The sequence below is a fragment of the Scomber japonicus genome, chromosome 18 (assembly GCF_027409825.1).
Source record: "Scomber japonicus isolate fScoJap1 chromosome 18, fScoJap1.pri, whole genome shotgun sequence".
In the NCBI taxonomy this organism is placed as follows: domain Eukaryota; kingdom Metazoa; phylum Chordata; class Actinopteri; order Scombriformes; family Scombridae; genus Scomber; species Scomber japonicus.
In genome coordinates this window covers 9377185-9395504 of record NC_070595.1, presented here as the reverse complement: position 1 = coordinate 9395504, position 18320 = coordinate 9377185, and the positions used below count along the sequence as shown (strand labels likewise).

The following is an 18320-nucleotide window of genomic DNA, read 5'->3' as shown; positions in this document are numbered from 1 at the left end:
GGAATACACCCCACCGCTTTTCAGTCTTGTGGGAAATGAAAACACGAGTGTGTCTGTGTGTGTCCACGTTCTGCTATTTTGACACTGCTGGTACTTTGTCTGGCATGACGGCTGTGATCACTGAACCAAAAGGTGGGTTACGTCTCACTGTTGCCATATTCCCTTCTTTGCCATGTGGTACTCCATGTGTTTGTATTTTTATATTAGCCAGTAACTGAGAGCTACAGCATGCGTAATCTACAGGTAGGGCGATTATTCAATCTGCCCAGTTTGCCAGAAATAAACCATTTCAATCCCACCTTCACCAGATGTGATACTTCCACTCATTGAAGTTGAGCCATTGATTTCTGTTGCCTCTCTGTTATGCTGCCATATAACTGGTACATCTTCAGGGCCACAGACATTAACTACAGTTAAGTCAGAGGAATAGATGTATTAAAATTCAACAAGTCTTCCAATTAGCTCGAAGTTGTTTACCAAATCAGCCTAGCACCTCTCCATGGAAAACATGTGGGGCCTGATTCTCTCCCCCCCCTCTCTCTCTCTCTATCGCCCTATCAATCTTGATACCCCTCTTTTTCCCCATAGCAGACTTTTCTCATTTCGCCCCTGCGTCAGAAGCATTTGAAAAATGTGCTTTGTGGGACTTAAAAAAGGAAAGACTCCAAAAGCCTGTGTAAATGCTCTCTGCACTGTATAGCTCAGACAGTATAATACAAGCCTTACAAGCCAAACACAAGCCCACAGGACACGGAGATAAGAATCTGAAATTAACACGCAAGAGACTATGTCTGCCATATGTGTGTGTGACGCTGTTCTTAAATATTTTAACGACTGCTGGTTAACCTGTTACAGTCTGTTACTCTTACAATAACAGTTACCTGTCACAGTTACATTTCTTTTATTACAATAAGCCATCATCAACATTCAATTTTAAATTTTGAATTAACTGTTGTTTCAAATGTTCAGTAAGTGAACATGAAACAGAGCGTAGAAATCATGTATCCCATTTTTTACTTTACTTGATGGTGATTTTATATGGATGTTTGGTTGTTTTTATTGTCTCTTAACTCTTTATTTTTAATTTAGTTTATTTCTGTCCATGTGCAATTAAAGTGGCCCCAACCACCTAATAAAGAAAGGAAGATAGAGAGAGAGAGAAAAACTGCTAATCCATGAGCTGCCCCTCAGCCTCAGTGTGCATGTGTGTCCTTTATTTTCCTGAAGGTTCAAAGCCAGTGATAGCACAGATCAAGACAATGTCATTTACTTTGGGGTTAAGTCAGTTTTTCTTGGCTTTAAATGAACCGAAGCGCATGTCCTCAAGTGGGCGGAGAATTGAAGCTGAGGTTGTTTTATATGGATCAAGTCATGCAGTACAATTTTGGTATGAAATCACAAAGTGTTTTTGCAGGTTCAAATAATCTAAAACCCTTTTATGCATGTCAAGTTATTGGCTATGGAGCCCAGGAGGTGTCATGGAGTTTACAAAAAAAAGATTCATGCACACAATTTAATAAGTTGTGCTCTTAAAGTAATCATTTTGTGCACATTAACTACTAATATTGCCTCCTCTGATCTTGCAGCCAGAATATTAAAGCACACACACAAAGTGGTTGTGTGCACGGCATGCCATGTCACCTCCAGGGCTCCTTAGTTTTCTCTTTTATTGTTTAATCTACGACACACTGATTGGATGATCAGCAGTGTAACATTTCTTATTTAAGGCAGAGTGGGGGTTAAATGGGTTTCGCTCTGAAAAATTGTATTCACAGCTGCTCGTAGGATGTGAGATCCTTTCCCCCCGCAGTCATCTTCAGTCCTGTGATCTATAATTTATATCTCCAAACACAACTGAACAATAATGAATTGACAAAGAATATAATTGTTTGTTGTAGCTCTGTCCTATTATAATTATGTAGTTAAGTCATTATAAAAACATTGTATTTGTATAGCCAAATATCACAAATTTGTCCCAGGGGGCTTTACACTCTTTACAACAATACAGTGTCCTCTATCCTTACACCCTTTGATTCAGATAAAGGAAAACTCCCCACAAAATCCCTTTTAATTATTGTTAAAATACAGATTAACCCTTTTACACTAGAAGCTGTGGAGTGTTGACCCCCATTAAAGAAAGAGGCATCCTGGTGGTCTAGTGGTTATAACATATAACTGCATTGTTCTCACTTTGATTCCAGCTGTTACATATCACACCCTGTCTCACTCTGCCAGTTTCCATTCTGACTCTATACAAAAAATCTCAGGAAATACAGTAATCTGAAAAAAAATGACAGGAGAACTTGACGAGGAAGCCCTAGGTGTGAATAATGGGAATAGCTTCCTCTCTGCCATTGTGTGTGTGTGTGTGTGTGTGTGTGTGTCGCATCTCTCTCTCACACACACGCACACTTATCTAGGTGGTCCCTCACACACTGTTGTCATTTCCGAGAGGGTGGGGACATTCACCGACCCATGATAATCTATTTCTGTCTGTGATCTCAGCTGCCAAATGTCATCCCTGTGCTGAAACTGAATCAGAAGCACTGAAACACCCATAGGATTTCATCTGCAAGTATGTCAGTGGGCGACATGACATTATTTATAACCCTAAAGCTCCTATGTCTGTTCTATTTCTACTTTCCATCATGACCCTAATGTGCCACTGTGTCATCTCTCCGCTATCGCCATTTCCCCCACTGTTCGTTCTCCTATCTGATCCCTCTTCCCACCACATCCGTATCTCCTTCTCTGGCCAGCAACATCCACCCTAAACTGCTCTACACCCTACACCCCCTCCCTCTCCTGGGAAGTGTTCACTGTTGCCAAATTCACAGGGGAACATAATGTGGCTGTTTGGACTGTCTCCACCCAATTGTTCATTCGTTGATGGTGTGAAAATGTTGCACGTCAACAGCCTATTTTTGCATTGTTACTCTCGACATTTTTGTTACCGACTGGCACTGGAGGGTGGGTGTTATTTGTGTGTGGCAACAAGTTGACGATGAAACATAAGCTTAAAGCCATAAAAACATCCACCACACCTGCCCCTCATTCCCCTTAAACGCCACCTCTGTTGAACGCCCAGGCTGCTGAAAACAACGCCTGTTCCACACCCCAGTGGCCCCAATGCTGATAGGGAGGGAAACCAGGGGCATCCGAATTCCAGCACTCTCACACACACACACATACACACTCAATCACACACACACACAGATTGGTACACGCAAATGGCCAGTCAGCTCTGTGGGGCTGTCTGCCCTTCTGTTCGTCGGGCTCATGAATGCCTATGAATGCCTAACTGGCAGCTGGTTCAACAGCATTGCGGTGACTAATGCAGTTGAGCTGTTTAGTCACTCAGCGGATGCAAATGGCCATGTGTACAGAAACGTACATTGTAGTTACTCAATAGAGCTTGATCTATGAGCCAAAACGTCTACTGCAGCTAGTTATCAGTACACAGTAAAATGTGCCAAAAAGTTGGGTGAGCATTCCTGTGGAAGCCCAGTATTCGTGTGAGATGATGTCATATCATTACGCCTTTTACTGCTGACACTTAACAGTTTGGTGTAAATTGCTACAGATTCAGTTTTTGCCATTATTAGAAACAGAGACCTCCACTCAGTAATAAAAACTGTAAGTGGTGTAACTGGTGGGATGTTATGGGTGGTTTTTGGCTAGAGAAAAGTGAATGATGCATTTAGAGGTGCAGTTTTCCATTTTAGAGACTTTTAGTGTTCATTTTAACAATGAACAAAATACCTAGATTTTCCCACAAGGCAGTTTTTTGTACACTCAAGAGGGATGCCATCACGTCAGCATGTGTTTTTGTGGCTTTTGAGCTAAAGATTTCCAAGCTTTTAAATAGCTCACTTATAGACTCAAATTTAATGCCAGTGAAATATGTCCTGCATTCATTCAGTATATTTCAAATTATGCTTTTAGCCTGCCTTCTCCTTCAATTCATCATGAAATGACTGCACCTTAATCACTATTGGTGAATAAACAGCTTCTTACTCTGTTATTCTTAGCCAAACTGCTGTTGCAGGATGTAGCACATTACTCTTCTTCAGCCCTCTACTTAACTGTGTTTATTTTGCATCTTATCATAATTATTTCGGAAGCTTCCAAGTGACAGTTACACATCGCAGGTACCCACAGACCAGAACACTTACCAGATCATGCTGGCTGTTTGTTACTTCCACTGTCTGGGAATGTGAATGAGCTCTGTCTCACTCACACACACACTTAGAGAGCTTTGTTCCTCTGGCTTTAAGTAGCTCTGGATTGTGTCCTGTCTTTGCTTTAGGTCTTAATGAGTAAGCAGGCCACCATTTTTACATTACCTTTGCACCAATACAATCACCATATTCTACTGTGACTAGGAAGTATTCACAACTGTTAGTGTGTGTGTGTGTGTGTGTGTGTGTGTGTGTGTGTGTGTGTGTGTGTGTGTGTGTGTAGCTGTGGGTAACCCTCACCAAATATAAGAGTAGTTTATGAGAGAGCAGCTCACTGGCCACCACTCAGGATTTCTTTTGTGTTTGTGGTTGTTGCCATGGCACCAGAATTTTCACTGCATTCAGTTGCGTTTTACGACCTCTTTTATGAAGCAAATTGTGAGAGTTTGAGCAGCAGTGTGGAAAAAATGTGTTACATCCAGTTGCAACGACCCCATAAGGTTGAAATCATGTTATCAAGCCAACTTGAATTTTGTAACAGTTTTTTATAGCTTTAGATTCCGAATGGGAAAGCTGCATTTTAATTTCTGCAATTGGTCAAATAGTTTAAAAAGTGGGTATGTAAGCCTGAAGTGGGCAGTGAGTTCCTCCATAATTAAATAATATTAATTTCTGCATATGAGGAGGGGCTGGTGTCAGGTTTTCCTCTTAGTTATCTTGGCCAATGGTATCACAAGTCTGAGATGAATGAGAATCAGTGTGAATATGATTATGGATTGTTTGACAGCTGGCCAGTCCACATGCACAGTGTTAACATTAAAACAAAACAGTTTGCAACAATTAGGAGTACAATTTGTGGGTTAGACTTTTCGTCTAGCGGCATTGAACTTCACCCATATTGCCAAGGACCATTGACAATAAATGGAGGTAATTATGATCCTCGTGCTAAGAATGCTTTTGTGCACTAAGGTTTCAGTATGGCCTTTAATTAGTCACAGAACCCACTCACATAAAAAACCAGCACGTAATATAAGCGCACAGAAGAGTATCTGAATGAAAACAGAAAAAAGAGCAAATTCACTGATATTTCTCCATCCAGAGCATTTTAGATCAGGTCCAGATCAAAACCTACTATACTTAGACTTGTCAAATGTGGACTAGATTACCACGGAGACTCCAGAGAGTCATTAAAACACAGTTTGAGGTAAAACTTTTATTCTATTTGTGAAAACTAAAAGCAAAGCTAGAAATTCATAGCAAGATTCCACATCTCTCCATTTCATTGATTATGGGCATGTGGCGCTCCTCTTTCTACAATGTCTAACACTTTTTCATAAGTGACAAAACGGGGAATGAGATACTAAACATTATTGTTTATGTCTTTCTTTGTTCTCTCAAGCAACTGACTGTCTTCGACTGCGAAAGTGATCAAACCAATCAGCTAATCAAAGGCCATGGTCAGCATTCAAAGTGACTGACCAAAGATGTGCGCTGTCTATTCCATCTCCACCTCCACAGTCGACGTGATGAGCGAGCGAGTGTTGAACAGTTGCGAGTACGTAGGGAGGATCGAGCACTCGTTCGTCACAGTCATGAAACGGTATTTGTGCACATGGAACAGAAATGTTTCATTGCAAGGATGGTTTTCCGCTTGCAGATGCTGTCCTGTGTGCTCGTAACACGTGCGCACGTCTGTTTTTTATGTGCACGGGTTTTGAGACTAATTAAACGCCATATTTCAGCTGTGGAGAATTTTATGGTGGTTGTGGTAGAGCAGGCGTCCTCAAACTTTTGCATCCTGGAGCCTAAAAGAAAAATTAGGTTCCACCCTCGGACTCTGGCTTACTAAAACTGAAAAAAAGAGAAGAAATTATTGTTACTCTTGTTTGACGACCGTCCAGAATTTCAACAAAACTCATTTTGACCCTTAGCTTAAATTGCAGCGCCCTTTTATGCAGTGTGGATCTAGTGAGAATATAGTAGATTTTCTCTGCATCTGGGCCTCTTGTTAATGAAAATCACTACATTTACTAATAAGAAACTCCATATACAGTAAGGGAGGAATAAATATTTGACAGTCAATTACATGTATTGGTGTAAAAACAGAAGCATAAACAAACTTTCTGGAGAGGGTTGTGCCGTGGTTGTACGAGGTTAAATGAGGTTGATAATACGGGGTTATGGTAATGATTGGGGCTTTGGTGGAGACGGAGCGAGAGGGGGAATGCTCTGGAATGTGAAGAATGAGGGTTTGTTTAATCCTCATGGGGGATAAATTATTAGCAGAAAAAGGATCCCTGCTGTGCAAGACAGGGCCGTCGCCTACCATGGGAGCCTCAATTGAGATTCATGTCCGCTTGTATTGATATTGTAACCCCAAGAGACAGACTGTGCAGTTTTTAAATTAATTGCAGTGCCAAGTTGTGTAAGACGTGCATAACGTGTCATATTTTGTGTGAACTAATGAATCAAGCGGCAGAAAAAAAGCATTTCACCATTCAGTGAACTGTGGTATGACACTGCAGCAACACTGATTGGTCTGAAAGCTGCCTTTTCCTCCGCTGTCATTTAGAGTTTTATTCAAACAGAGACTGTACTGTGGTCTAACCTAAAAGTTGATGAATGAATGGGCCAACATATTTCCATCTAACACTCATATTATCAAGATGATTGGCTGTGAGTTGTTGTGGAGGAAATAACAGCACGGCTAAAAGTTCTGATGAAGCGATCAAATTAAAAACATGTGTCCTTGTGGAAAAGAGATTTTGTCTCCAGTAAGGTCCCACTCTTTAGTGTTCCTTAGTGGTCTGAGTAATCTGGCTTTGCACCATTCATGGAGACTTAAACCGGGGAAATGAGGGAAATGAGAGCAACAGAGAGAAAAGGGAAACACAAAGGAGGTAAAGATTTAGCGAGGCAGTAATGAGCTACTGGAAGGGAAGAACATGCTCAGTTTGATTGACCTATGCCTAGCCAGCATGGCATCCTGGGTAAATATGACCCAGCAGTTAGTTGCTGTGGTGATCAAGGAAGCAGCAGCTGCCAAGAGGGCAGCATGGATCAGATACATGCACCCACCCACTCAGACTGCATTAGACTGTTTCACATGAATTTTTACATAACCAATCCACCACACAATGTTTACAGCAAAATAAAATGTTAACAAAAATTTTAAAAAAGCACGTCTTGTTTTTACTGGCAGACTGTTTAAAGATCATGAGATCTGCAAAAGCACTTCTACACAAATACATATATGCAAGAGGCTGCCAAAAGGTGAACATGAGAATAAAGGAGAATTGTAATATCTTGGATGCTTCTTACAGAAAAAACAGCACTTGAGTGATATCACTGTGACTGCTCTCTGTTTGATGGATCAGTGTGTGTTTGATAGAAATGAAAGCTTCTGGCAAATACAGTCAATATCTACTCCATATTGTCTGAACTTCTTGAAGACTAAAATCATAAAGGGAATGCTAGATAAAACAAGAATGATTGTCTGTCACAGGAAGAGCTGAGAGGTTCAAATGTGGTGGTGATGGATGTCTGCAGAGGAGTGTTAGGTTAAATGAAAGGAGGGCCTCACAGATAAGCAGGGTAAATAGATGTTGGATGAGTATAGAATGAAGTGACTGTAGAGCTAATAGAGGCTCAAATAGAACTCAGAACACATCAGTTTCATAGGTCAGTTTCATCATTTATCCTGCAAAGATATTTTAGAGAAAAGCCAAATTGCCACTTCATCTCAGTGATCTGATCAATCATCAGGTGCTGAGGTCACAATGAGCAGAGATTTCTTTAAAATGATAGGCCAGCACATCCAAGATTTTTTTAACATCATATAAAAGTCTGTTTAAGAGATTTTTTCTGTATTTTCTCTTTTTGTTTTTGTAGTGTTTGTCAGTGGAACCAAACTGTCTGTTATGGCTCATGCCACTACTTTTCTAAACAAATGACTTTCTGCTGCCAGAGGGACAAACATAGTTTCTTTGCATCAGAAGTTGTTTTTGTAGAAAAGACTTATTTGTCACATGGTGTTCATTAAGGCACTTGGAGTACCTAGAGGGGCGTTTTCTGCAATCAACAGCTGTGGGGCACCTGGGTACACTGGTACACTTTTCAAATGCAAACACAAAATCAGATGGATCACAACATATTTTTATCTCATCCACTGCAGATTGTAATTAAGGAGATTTCAGATGCATGAGGTCACACATGTAAACTGGTTCTTTCTTCCATCATGAAAAGCTGAGCTGATGTTCTCAGAGGCTATTTAGTGAGTTGATCATTCACAATATTTGTTACACTGTGTTGCGTGCCACTGTCCAGTGGGACAGGAGGTACAAGATCTACATTAGATGCATCTGATAAGCATCAGGTTTGTGTGTATATGGCTGTGAAACACGGACAGGAAGATTAATCAGACTCAGACCTGAGTTTCAAAAGTTGCCTCATCATCAGGGGAGATGGGGCCAGTTATAGTGAGCAGCTCATTCATCATTCCTGCTGTTACAGTTACTCATCCAACACAAGGGGAGATTTGTTTGATTTGTGCACATTGGGCATATTTGTGTTTGAGCTTGTCTGCATTACATTACTTTCATCAGAACAGATTTTCACTGGAAAGAGAAAAGAGAAGCCCTTTTCAATGACACAAGGTCTCCAGATGCACACGCACTCACACACAACAGTTATTGTCACCAGAGGGGAGCTCACACTTTAGTGCAAGAACAAAAGGCAATTTCTTCCGTGAAAGATAACACCTTTAAGACCATTTGAGCTGTGTGTGAAAATTGACCCACATAAACAAGGCGTGAGTTCATGGGTTATATGGGGAAAATGTGTTACTCTGTGGTAAGACCCACAGCTCAGCTCTTTATCCCAACAGAGTGGTTTTTGGATGGCTGGAGTGGAGACCACTGATATTCAGTCGAGGTTGTAGCTTATAATGGTGTTTTGCTGAACTTGCTTCAAACTAAATGGATCAAACACAAATAAATTTGAGAATTTTTTACCATTTAAAAAAAAACATACATTCTCTGCCTTAGCCTTCAGAGCTTCTACGTTTTCACCTAGCGTGACTTCATTTGTCATCTTTAAACTTAACAAGATAGGCACAGTGTAATATCCAGCAATAGAGTCTGCTATCATTCCCTCAGAGTGCAGCTCACAGTTGTGAAGATGATAAAAACTGCATGGGAGATGGCGCATGGTTATGATGGTGGACGTGGTGCATCTTAGGTGGCCCCATTCCTTACAGTTTAATAGAGTTTAGGAATGTAGAGGTGTTCCCAAATTATCTTTTTTCAGGAAATGAAAAATCTCCTTACTTCCTGCCACAGGAATGTCAGCAAATATCAAAGGCCAGCAGGAGGACTCACTCTGAGATTTCACAAGAAGAATTACTCTAAAATCAAAATGAAACCCACTTTTGTATTGTCACCGTGGCATGATCAAACATGTCCTCAATGGAGTCAGAAGTGAATTGATAAACACATTGTGTTAACAGAAAGGTATCTATATTGCTGCTCCTCCTGTGTGCTGCTCTCCTCAGATGTTTTTAGCCTCTGGCCTTTGCTGTTGACACATGTAACACATGAGGTCATGTCAAGTATTCTACCATCCGCGAAGAGCGATGTGATGTCATCGTTCATTCTTCACGTTGTTGTAGTTCTGGAGTTTTAAGTGAAGCCTGCAGGTTTAAATCACAGTAAACTGTTATTGCATTACATGAGGTTTTTATCAGGTTGCTTCAATAGATTTTGATCACATTCCATCTTGATGAACGAAAGAACGCTTTTGTAAAGACAATAAATGGAAAACATTTGTGTGTAAAGCCTTGATGATGGAGATGATGAAAGCAGTTACTTTAAACAGAATGTCATAAACTTTGGTCTTGTTTTGGATTCACATAATTTATTGACTTTTTTCTGTTTATTCAGTAATTGGCTGATGAGAAAATTATACTTGTCAAGTAGGCCTGCAAGACCTGTAAACACTTTGCCTGATCAGTTTGGCAGGCCTAAGTTGTCGTCTCTATAAATACGTCACATTCAGTTCATGTTGTTGACCAGTTGTTCTGATTGTGACAGCATGAGATTTAGTCTAGAGTTTCTGTTAGCTGATAAACGGGTCACTTCCCACCAGATTCTGGTCTTTGTAGTCTGCAGCAGGACCTTGAAAGTTGAGAGGTCACACACTTCAGTGGGCATAGCTAATCCTGTCATCTGGACTTTGTTCTGAGTTCCTCTGTGATGAAAGGTGTAAATGCTTTGGTTACCAGTCTGTGTGTCCGTTTATGGACATTACACAGCATGACATTGCGGTGTAGTCTGGATGCTAGAGGCTGAGGAATGGACTGTAAAATATACTCTTAACACACACATTTCATTTATGTGACTTTGGTGTGTTGCTTTCCTCAAGAAAACATAATCCTGATCCTATCATACAGTTTTATCCAACATAATTCCAGTATTTTCTTGATGCTATGCCCCAGCCTATACCAACAAAATGGTCATGTTGTATTTTAGTGTTATAGTGAAATATCTGGGGGAGGATGGAGCGATGCTGACAACGTTTTTTCTGTTTCCTCTGCACAGATCGTGAGGACCAATCAATCCTTTGCACGTGAGTACTGCAAATCTTAACTCTCCTCTCTTCTCTTCTACTCTTGCAGTCATTTCCCTATTTGGACAGATGGTTGTTCTGTTCTTTAAGGTGGTTCTGGTGATAAAGTCAGTTTGATGGGCTGGAAAATTAAACTGTCCCTCACCTTAATAGGCTCCTTCCAGCCACTGACAGATAAATGTACAAATTCTCCAGCCACTCAATCGTAAATCATTATTTTGGGTTTGAAATCTACCAGCATCTTTAATATTTTACCAACACTTGGCTGCTGGTTGGTGCCAATTTCCCACCCTGGTTATCTTATATAAAGGTAGAGTCTTACTTCTTGTTCTCAGTTATTTTTCTATGTTTCTTACCGTGAGGAGTCGTAATAAGCAATTTAACTGTACATACAACACACTGTAACAATGAAAGTACTTTGTGGTCCTTTCTTGGTTGTTTTGTCTAATTGAACTAACCCCTTTTCCATCTCCCTTCATGTTTCTCTCACCATGAGTCATTTGGCCAGCTCCCTTCATCCTGCTGCTGTGTTTTATTTAAAGACTGGTTTCAAATAGCTTTTTGCGGATGCTGGCTTGCACTGCAGCTCTTCCCAATACTAAGGGAGTTATGAGTGTGGTTTGGTGCCCTGCCTTCATCTTCTATGGCAGAGAGTAATTAGGTGCCACACTCTTTCAGCGTGGCTTGGGTTGACACTGCCAATAAACAGACAAGAGCTATTGCATAATCTGACCTAAATTCAGAAAACTACACCCCCTGTTGGTGACAGTGAAGCCACAGTTTAATAAATAGGGTGGTCACACAGTTCAGAGAGACTGTTTTCTCACTGTAAAAACATTCCTAGAGAGATCATTTCGAAGTTTATGTATTTTTAATGAGATAACAATAGAGTTTGGTGATTACACTCCTTAAAAACAAATCATCTTGAAAAGGAAATGTGTAATGGAAGAATGTAAAAATAGGGTTGACCCAGTACGTGGAAACATGAATTCTCACAGATGAATCTCCCAGAACAACATCTGAAGATCATGTGTTTGTAGTGTCAGCAGTAGATCATGTGCTGTGATATTAGGTCTGTAAGACTTTGATTTAAATGAGATGAAGCATCACTCGGTCTCAGTACTGTTTCAGGTGCTATACCTCCTCCAAAGTCTGGTGAAACACTAAGAAAAGGAAGAAAAGGAAGAAAACAGAAGAAGGAAGAAAAACATGAATATATCAACACAAGTTATCTGACCAGCATCGACATGTTGGCTCACCACCTGTGCTTATGCAGGTCTGACTCTCGTTAGTCTTAGAATTTAAAAAAAGTCTGCATGAACTTCTCAACAACCACTTTTAATCCAGTTAAAATGCCACAAGCCTATTCAGCACAGCGTAGAATTATAGAAGGTCTTTCTTGTTCACAATGTGGTATGTGGTTTAGCAGTGATGTGTTCAGAAAAACATTTGCAGACCTGCGGTCTTGTGTGAACAGTCAAAACTTGATATTTACTTGTGTCTCTGTATTTGCTGATGAATAGTTTGCAAATCTACAATTTCACTTTGGCTACAATTTTCCTCCAGGATTATTAAAGTACTATATCTGTCTATCTAGTCTTAAATAAATTATCAAACCTGTGGTCAGTATCCCATTTTTATACACAGGATTTGAAATAAGGGAGGTATTACTGTCACTGCTGTCAGCTTTAAGAATAGGCTTTAAGTCTTAGATCACAATCAAAACAAACCCCAGAGATGATCTTTTGATTGATTTATCTTATGACACTAATGAAATACACCAGTGAAAAGTAGCTGTGATGTTGCATTATGTCTATATGCTGTATCCCAAAGAACTGAACAGGGAGCAGCCCATGAGACAGAGAACTTGTAGAATCTCTCACTTAAGAGTTGAATATAATGTTGACCCTTTGACGTGTGAGAAAGACAAGTTGTGAGACAGTGATCGTCAGAGGATGTGAGGCAGGAGGTACAGAGGCCCTGTTCACACCAGGCCTTAAAAAGCACAGATAAAGTAAGTACAGATACAAATGCACCAAAGACACATTGAGGACGCATTGATCGATCACTCAGACCACATTTGGAGGTGATCTGGGCCACAGTCTTTTAGCAGTGTGTACGTGAATATGTCCTGGGCAACAGTGAAGGACTGCTTATTCAGCAGATGTTCTCCGCATTAACGGAAGGACGTACTTGTTTGCGGACCAACAGCATCATATTAAAGTGCGAAATAGGGTTCCACTGAGCCCTCATTACATTAGTAAATTACTCTTATTGGCTTTTTACTCACAAAGCTTTTATTGCAAGAGTAACATAATGAGTGTAGTTGTTGCTGTCTGTCTGTCCTCTGCTCCACTCTGTGTGTGTGTGTATGGCACCATACTGAAACACAGAGAGCATTGGAGAGTAGTTTAAAAATAAATTACATCAAAACACAGTAGAGACTATGTTTATTTAAGTTATTTACCTCATTTCTTTGCACTCATGTGAGAGTCTCTACTGTGCTGCATACAGAAATTATGTAAGTGTTTGTTAGCATATAGAGCGCAGAAGTGACATCTGATCACTCGAAATGCATGTGCAGATGCATTCTAATGCCAGACATGACCTGATGCACTTAGAGCTGTCCACTTCAGATCAAATCACCTAGATGCATGTGATCGCCAGGTGTGAACAGGGCCAAAGAGTTCACAGAGTGAGGAGCCCTGCCATTAGTGACCCCATAACCTCACATGTCCACACCTCGTCTATAAGAGACCAGATGTGAGAAAGACAGCTAGTGGTTATTTCTATAGAAAGAGGAATATCGCAACATGACTCCTATAAAACTATGAAGACATCAAGCCAAACTGTGATGTTTAGCTGACGTGACCGATATTGCTACGCCTGCATCCAGTGTTTGAGGACTCGCCTGTCCAATTCTAGTGCAGCATCTAAAACTGCAGTGTCCTATGCGCAGCAGAGGTAATAGCCAGCTAGACTAAAGCCACTGGCATGTAACTAGATGTAGTGTTGCTGGCCTGGTTTCGGTGTTGGCCCTGGTTTTCTGGGCTCTGGGACCTGACTGTGGGAGCTGTGGATTGCCCTGCATGAACACACAGCTATCATTAGGGACGGCCCAAAAGCAGAGCCTGGAAACTTTGGAAACTGGCCCACCAAACCACAAAGTTCTTCAGTAAAATAGACAGACGAACATAGATGTAGAAAACAACAACAGATAGTCTGATGGCCACTCTCTCATTCTCCCTCTCTGTTTTCTTTTTGTTCGTTATTTTCTTGGGGTTCAGCCAACTACTATTAACTGACATAATCATGAGCTATTTTGGTTAGGGTTTTACAGTGTTTTGTGTGTACCTTGCTAAATTGTGGGTAACTTACAAAGACTGTTTCCTGTAATTTGGCTCTGCCTCACAAAGTAAAAGTTATACTCCATGGCTGCAAACAAAGGGTGTTTAATTACTTGCTGGAAGTGATGAGGAAGGTCTGTTTATTTTCTCTTACTCACTCTTCATTCACTCATTGGTCCATGCGTCCGTGCTGTCTAACCCCTTTGTTTTCAGAGGTGAATCAGGCGCTGGCAAGACCGAGAACACGAAGAAGGTCATCCAGTACCTGGCCCACGTTGCCTCCTCACACAAAGGACGCAAAGACCACAACATTCCTGTAAGAGCCCCACTGCCTACGTTTTACACATTTTGCCAAGTTTGGGCTTTATGTTTCTCCTCTCCTCTCCTCTCCTCTCCTCTCCTCTCCTCTCCTCTCCTCTCCTCTCCTCTCCTCTCCTCTCCTCTCCTCTCCTCTCCTCTCTTCTCCTCTCCTCTCCTCTCCTCTCCTGTCCTCTCCTCTCCTCTCCCCTCTCCTCTCCTCTCCTCTCCTCTCCTCTCCTCTCCTCTCCTCTCCTCTCCTCTCCTCTCCTCTCCTCCCCTCCTACACATCATCATTATATTTGAATGAAAAGTAATTTTACTCTGCTCTAGTCTAAAGTGCATAGCTTAGTTTTAATATATGTCTGATAAAGAGTTGTGTATTAATCAGCAGCTAACCTAATAGATTTTAATGTACCCTGATTGATCACTGCTCCTGCTTCATGTCCACTGCCACTCTGTGAGAGTGTAGCCAGTGTGTACTGGCGGTGTGTTTCCAGTGGCTTGTGTCTGCCATAAGCGCTTCAGATTTTAACACTTGCATTTGTTTATCCATAACAAACAGCCCGAATCTCCCAAAGCATTCAAGCTACAGGCAAGTGTATCTCCCGCTATCTTAAAAAGAGTGTGTGGTCAGTTTTGTCTTTGTGTGTGTGTGCGTGTGTGTATATGTGTGTGGATACATGCTCTTCTCTCTAAATCTCCACTGCTTCCATAATGACTTTGACAGACTAATCTAAGCTTCTTTCTTTATGAGGTATTTGTTTGTGCTGGCTCAGTCTCTTCACATGATTATTTGAAGCCCAGTGAATCTGCAGTTAAACCAGCTGACTCATGATAATAAAACACTTTGTTTTATCAGTTGGTTCAGTTTTAGTAGAACAGTGAAAATTGAGAAGTTTGATCATAAGCACATGTCAGTTTAAGTGCAAATAAGCTGTTTTAAAAGTTAAAAGTGCTGCGCATCAACTGACTGTATAGTTTTTCTTTGTACAGTACCAATCAAAAGTTTGAACACACTTTCTCATTTAAGGGAATGGGAAACTTATGATGTATGTGTCAGTCTGTTTCTGTGATTCACATTTTAAATGAACAGTGGGTCTATTGGAAAAGCACATGAACTTTGTGAGGACCGACCACAGCCACAAACATCTCTCCTCAAATGTTTTATGCCAAGCTTCATCTTTTACAGCCAATGTGTAAAAAAAGGGAGATATCAATCACCTTTTTAATATTTATGCATGTTTTCCATTTTTGATGTACTTAAATGCATGTGTATAGCTTGAAAATTCAACTCAATTAATAATAATAATTGATATTTAATTTCTATCTTGTCCTATTCTATAGCCTTGGTTATGATAATATGACCTCTTTAGCCAACTCTGTTCTTCAGTCCATGTGTGGCTTTTATTGCACAGTTAATAACCAATGTTTCTGTTTTCTTGGATGTTACAACCTCATGTGATTTTTCAGACTTAAACTCACAATTGTTTTGTCTCAGATATGACTGAGAATCTTCTGTTTCTTGTGCTCTTTACAAAACTTGGTATTTTATGGCTCTCTTCTTCTCTGCTTGATTTATCCAGTAGCTGTTTTTCTTTCTCCTCTTTAAATCAATACCTGATGTTTCTCTATCTTCTGCAAATCTAATAACGATAGAAGCAGCGTGACTCCTATAGTCTGCAGCTCTGAGCGCACACAATCCAAGTGAATGCTTGTTTAATGTGCTGCATTTCGGTAGCTGAAAGAGAGTAGCTGAAACTCAGTGCCTCAGCAATCGCCTGCCAGAATACACCATCCACACTGACCTCCTTAATGCTGCTCTCCTTCTGCATTGCATTATGGCTGCCTCTGAGCAAAGACCAGAGGAATGTAGAACCAGGGTTTGGGGGAGAGCGAAGATATGCTGGAGGAGAGGAGTATGGAGAGGTGAAAAGTAGTGAAGAAGATGTAAAGCAGATCAGAAAAGGACAAATGGTAATGCCTGTTTGTTCTATAGTTATGCAGGAATGTATGCATTTGTATTAGATGTCATTCAGAGCTGAAAAGATAAAGGGGAAAAAAGGAGTTGTTGGAGAGATAGTTCCCTACTCCCTATTTCTGGCAGTAAATCTCATATCTGTGAGGGGACACATATTATGAGCCCTTCTTCATGTAGGCTCAACACATTCAGACAGACAGAAGAAAGATGGCACAAAGATGTCAAAATGCTCCATGAAAGACCAAATTACTCTTAAGACTTGCATTTCCATGTCTGGACCATAAGTCTGGCCAGAGAGAAACTTTGGTTCTGGATCCTGATTTCTTGTCATTTCCCCTCATTGCACTCATGGATTTTGACCAAATTCTTCAAGCCAGTTGAGTTGATGCTATAATGTAGGGCTAAGAGACACTCAAAAGTACCCTTCTTGTTTTTTCAACAAATTGTTTGCCTACTTCTAGTCACACCTCTCTGGAAGTGAACTTTTTTAATAAAAGGTGTATTAAAAGAAAGGTTAGCTTAAATGTTTGCTTGTCTAACTAGCCTCTCCTGGCAAGTCAAATGTAACAGTGAGATTTTGGTCATGATGGAAGTAGATGGTTCCAAGAAGGGGCTTTTAAAGTGTACTTATGGGATCAGATTGTAGTCATGGTTTAGATATTGATTTTACATGGTGATTCAAGGCACCCCTTATTCACCTTCTTTCTTTTTGTTGTTCTCTTTCCTTGCTCGATCCCTGCTACAGGAATTACAAAATCGTATTGCCAATCTAACTTATCTGACCTTCTAGAAGGGTTTAAGGGATTCTCATATTTATTTTTGATGGCCGGTACTAAATGGTCTCCAGCATCAGCCAGCCAGGCAGCAACTAATTCAGGATGTGATCTGTGGTTCCATGGTTGGTGGCACTAGCAGTAGGGGCTATTTTTGTAATGCCAGTGCCCTGTATAGAGGAGATTGTGTCATGTGTAGGGGAATTGGAGGCTCCAAAGGCTGTAGGGAATTTCCCAGCTGTCTATCAACCCATGTTTTGAGATTTGGGAGGAAGCCATCATTATCATTGGGGTGGTACAGTCTCTGGATATATAGGGTATGTCATTGCTACCATAGGAATGTTCAGGCCGGAAGGAGGCTCTCACTCATCAACCCAAACTAACCGCTTACTATAGGGCATGTGTCGAAATACAATTTGCTGCATTGCCTTTGTGGTTTCATGGGTTCTGTCAAACGGTTATGTTTTCTTGGCGCCTTAAACTTGTTGAGTTCCCTTGACAAAAATCACATTGTATTACAGTTGACTAAAGTAAAGCCAACAGAACCATGATAAATTACTGACTGTCTGAAAGATCGGTTTAGGATATCAAGTCACCTACTCTTTTCTATAGCTGCTCTGTTATGGAGAATGGATGTTGCTTATGTATGTTTTGGCAGACACATAAAAATGTGCCTAGTGATAAAAAGATTAATCTCATGGTGCCAGCCGTTGGAAATGTTTGACGTCCAGTTGGCTTCTTACCTCTCTGTCTTTCTCCACAGGGTGAGTTGGAACGCCAGCTCCTGCAAGCCAATCCCATCCTTGAATCTTTTGGCAATGCCAAGACAGTGAAAAATGACAACTCTTCCCGCTTTGTGAGTTTTCTGTTCATGTTTAATTGATTGTTCCCTTGATTTAAACCTGTGGACAGGTAGTATTCAGTAGGGGGGCAGATTTACGTCAATTCCACATTGACTCTCAGTGCGGTTTACATTTTTCGCAACAGATGTGTACAAAGAAAGGTACATAATCCAAGTCCAGCTTTCAAACATTCATGCTCTCCCCAAAGATAACAGTATTTATGTATGTTAAACATTCGTAATAGCAGATGTTTGCCTCCATAAAGAAAAGTGAAT

General features: G+C 40.7%; 1 protein-coding gene across 2 annotated transcripts in view; it reads left to right on the top strand.

The window, feature by feature from the left end:
• LOC128379629 (myosin-10-like) overlaps positions 1-18320 on the top strand; it is a 55145-nt gene that overhangs the window by 16992 nt on the left and 19833 nt on the right. For both annotated transcript variants that reach the window (XM_053339321.1, XM_053339322.1), the window contains exons 4-7: positions 10778-10805; positions 14366-14468; positions 15015-15044; positions 17967-18059. In XM_053339321.1, coding sequence (XP_053195296.1) covers positions 10778-10805; positions 14366-14468; positions 15015-15044; positions 17967-18059 — 254 coding nt within the window. The remainder of the gene's footprint in view (positions 1-10777; positions 10806-14365; positions 14469-15014; positions 15045-17966; positions 18060-18320) is intronic.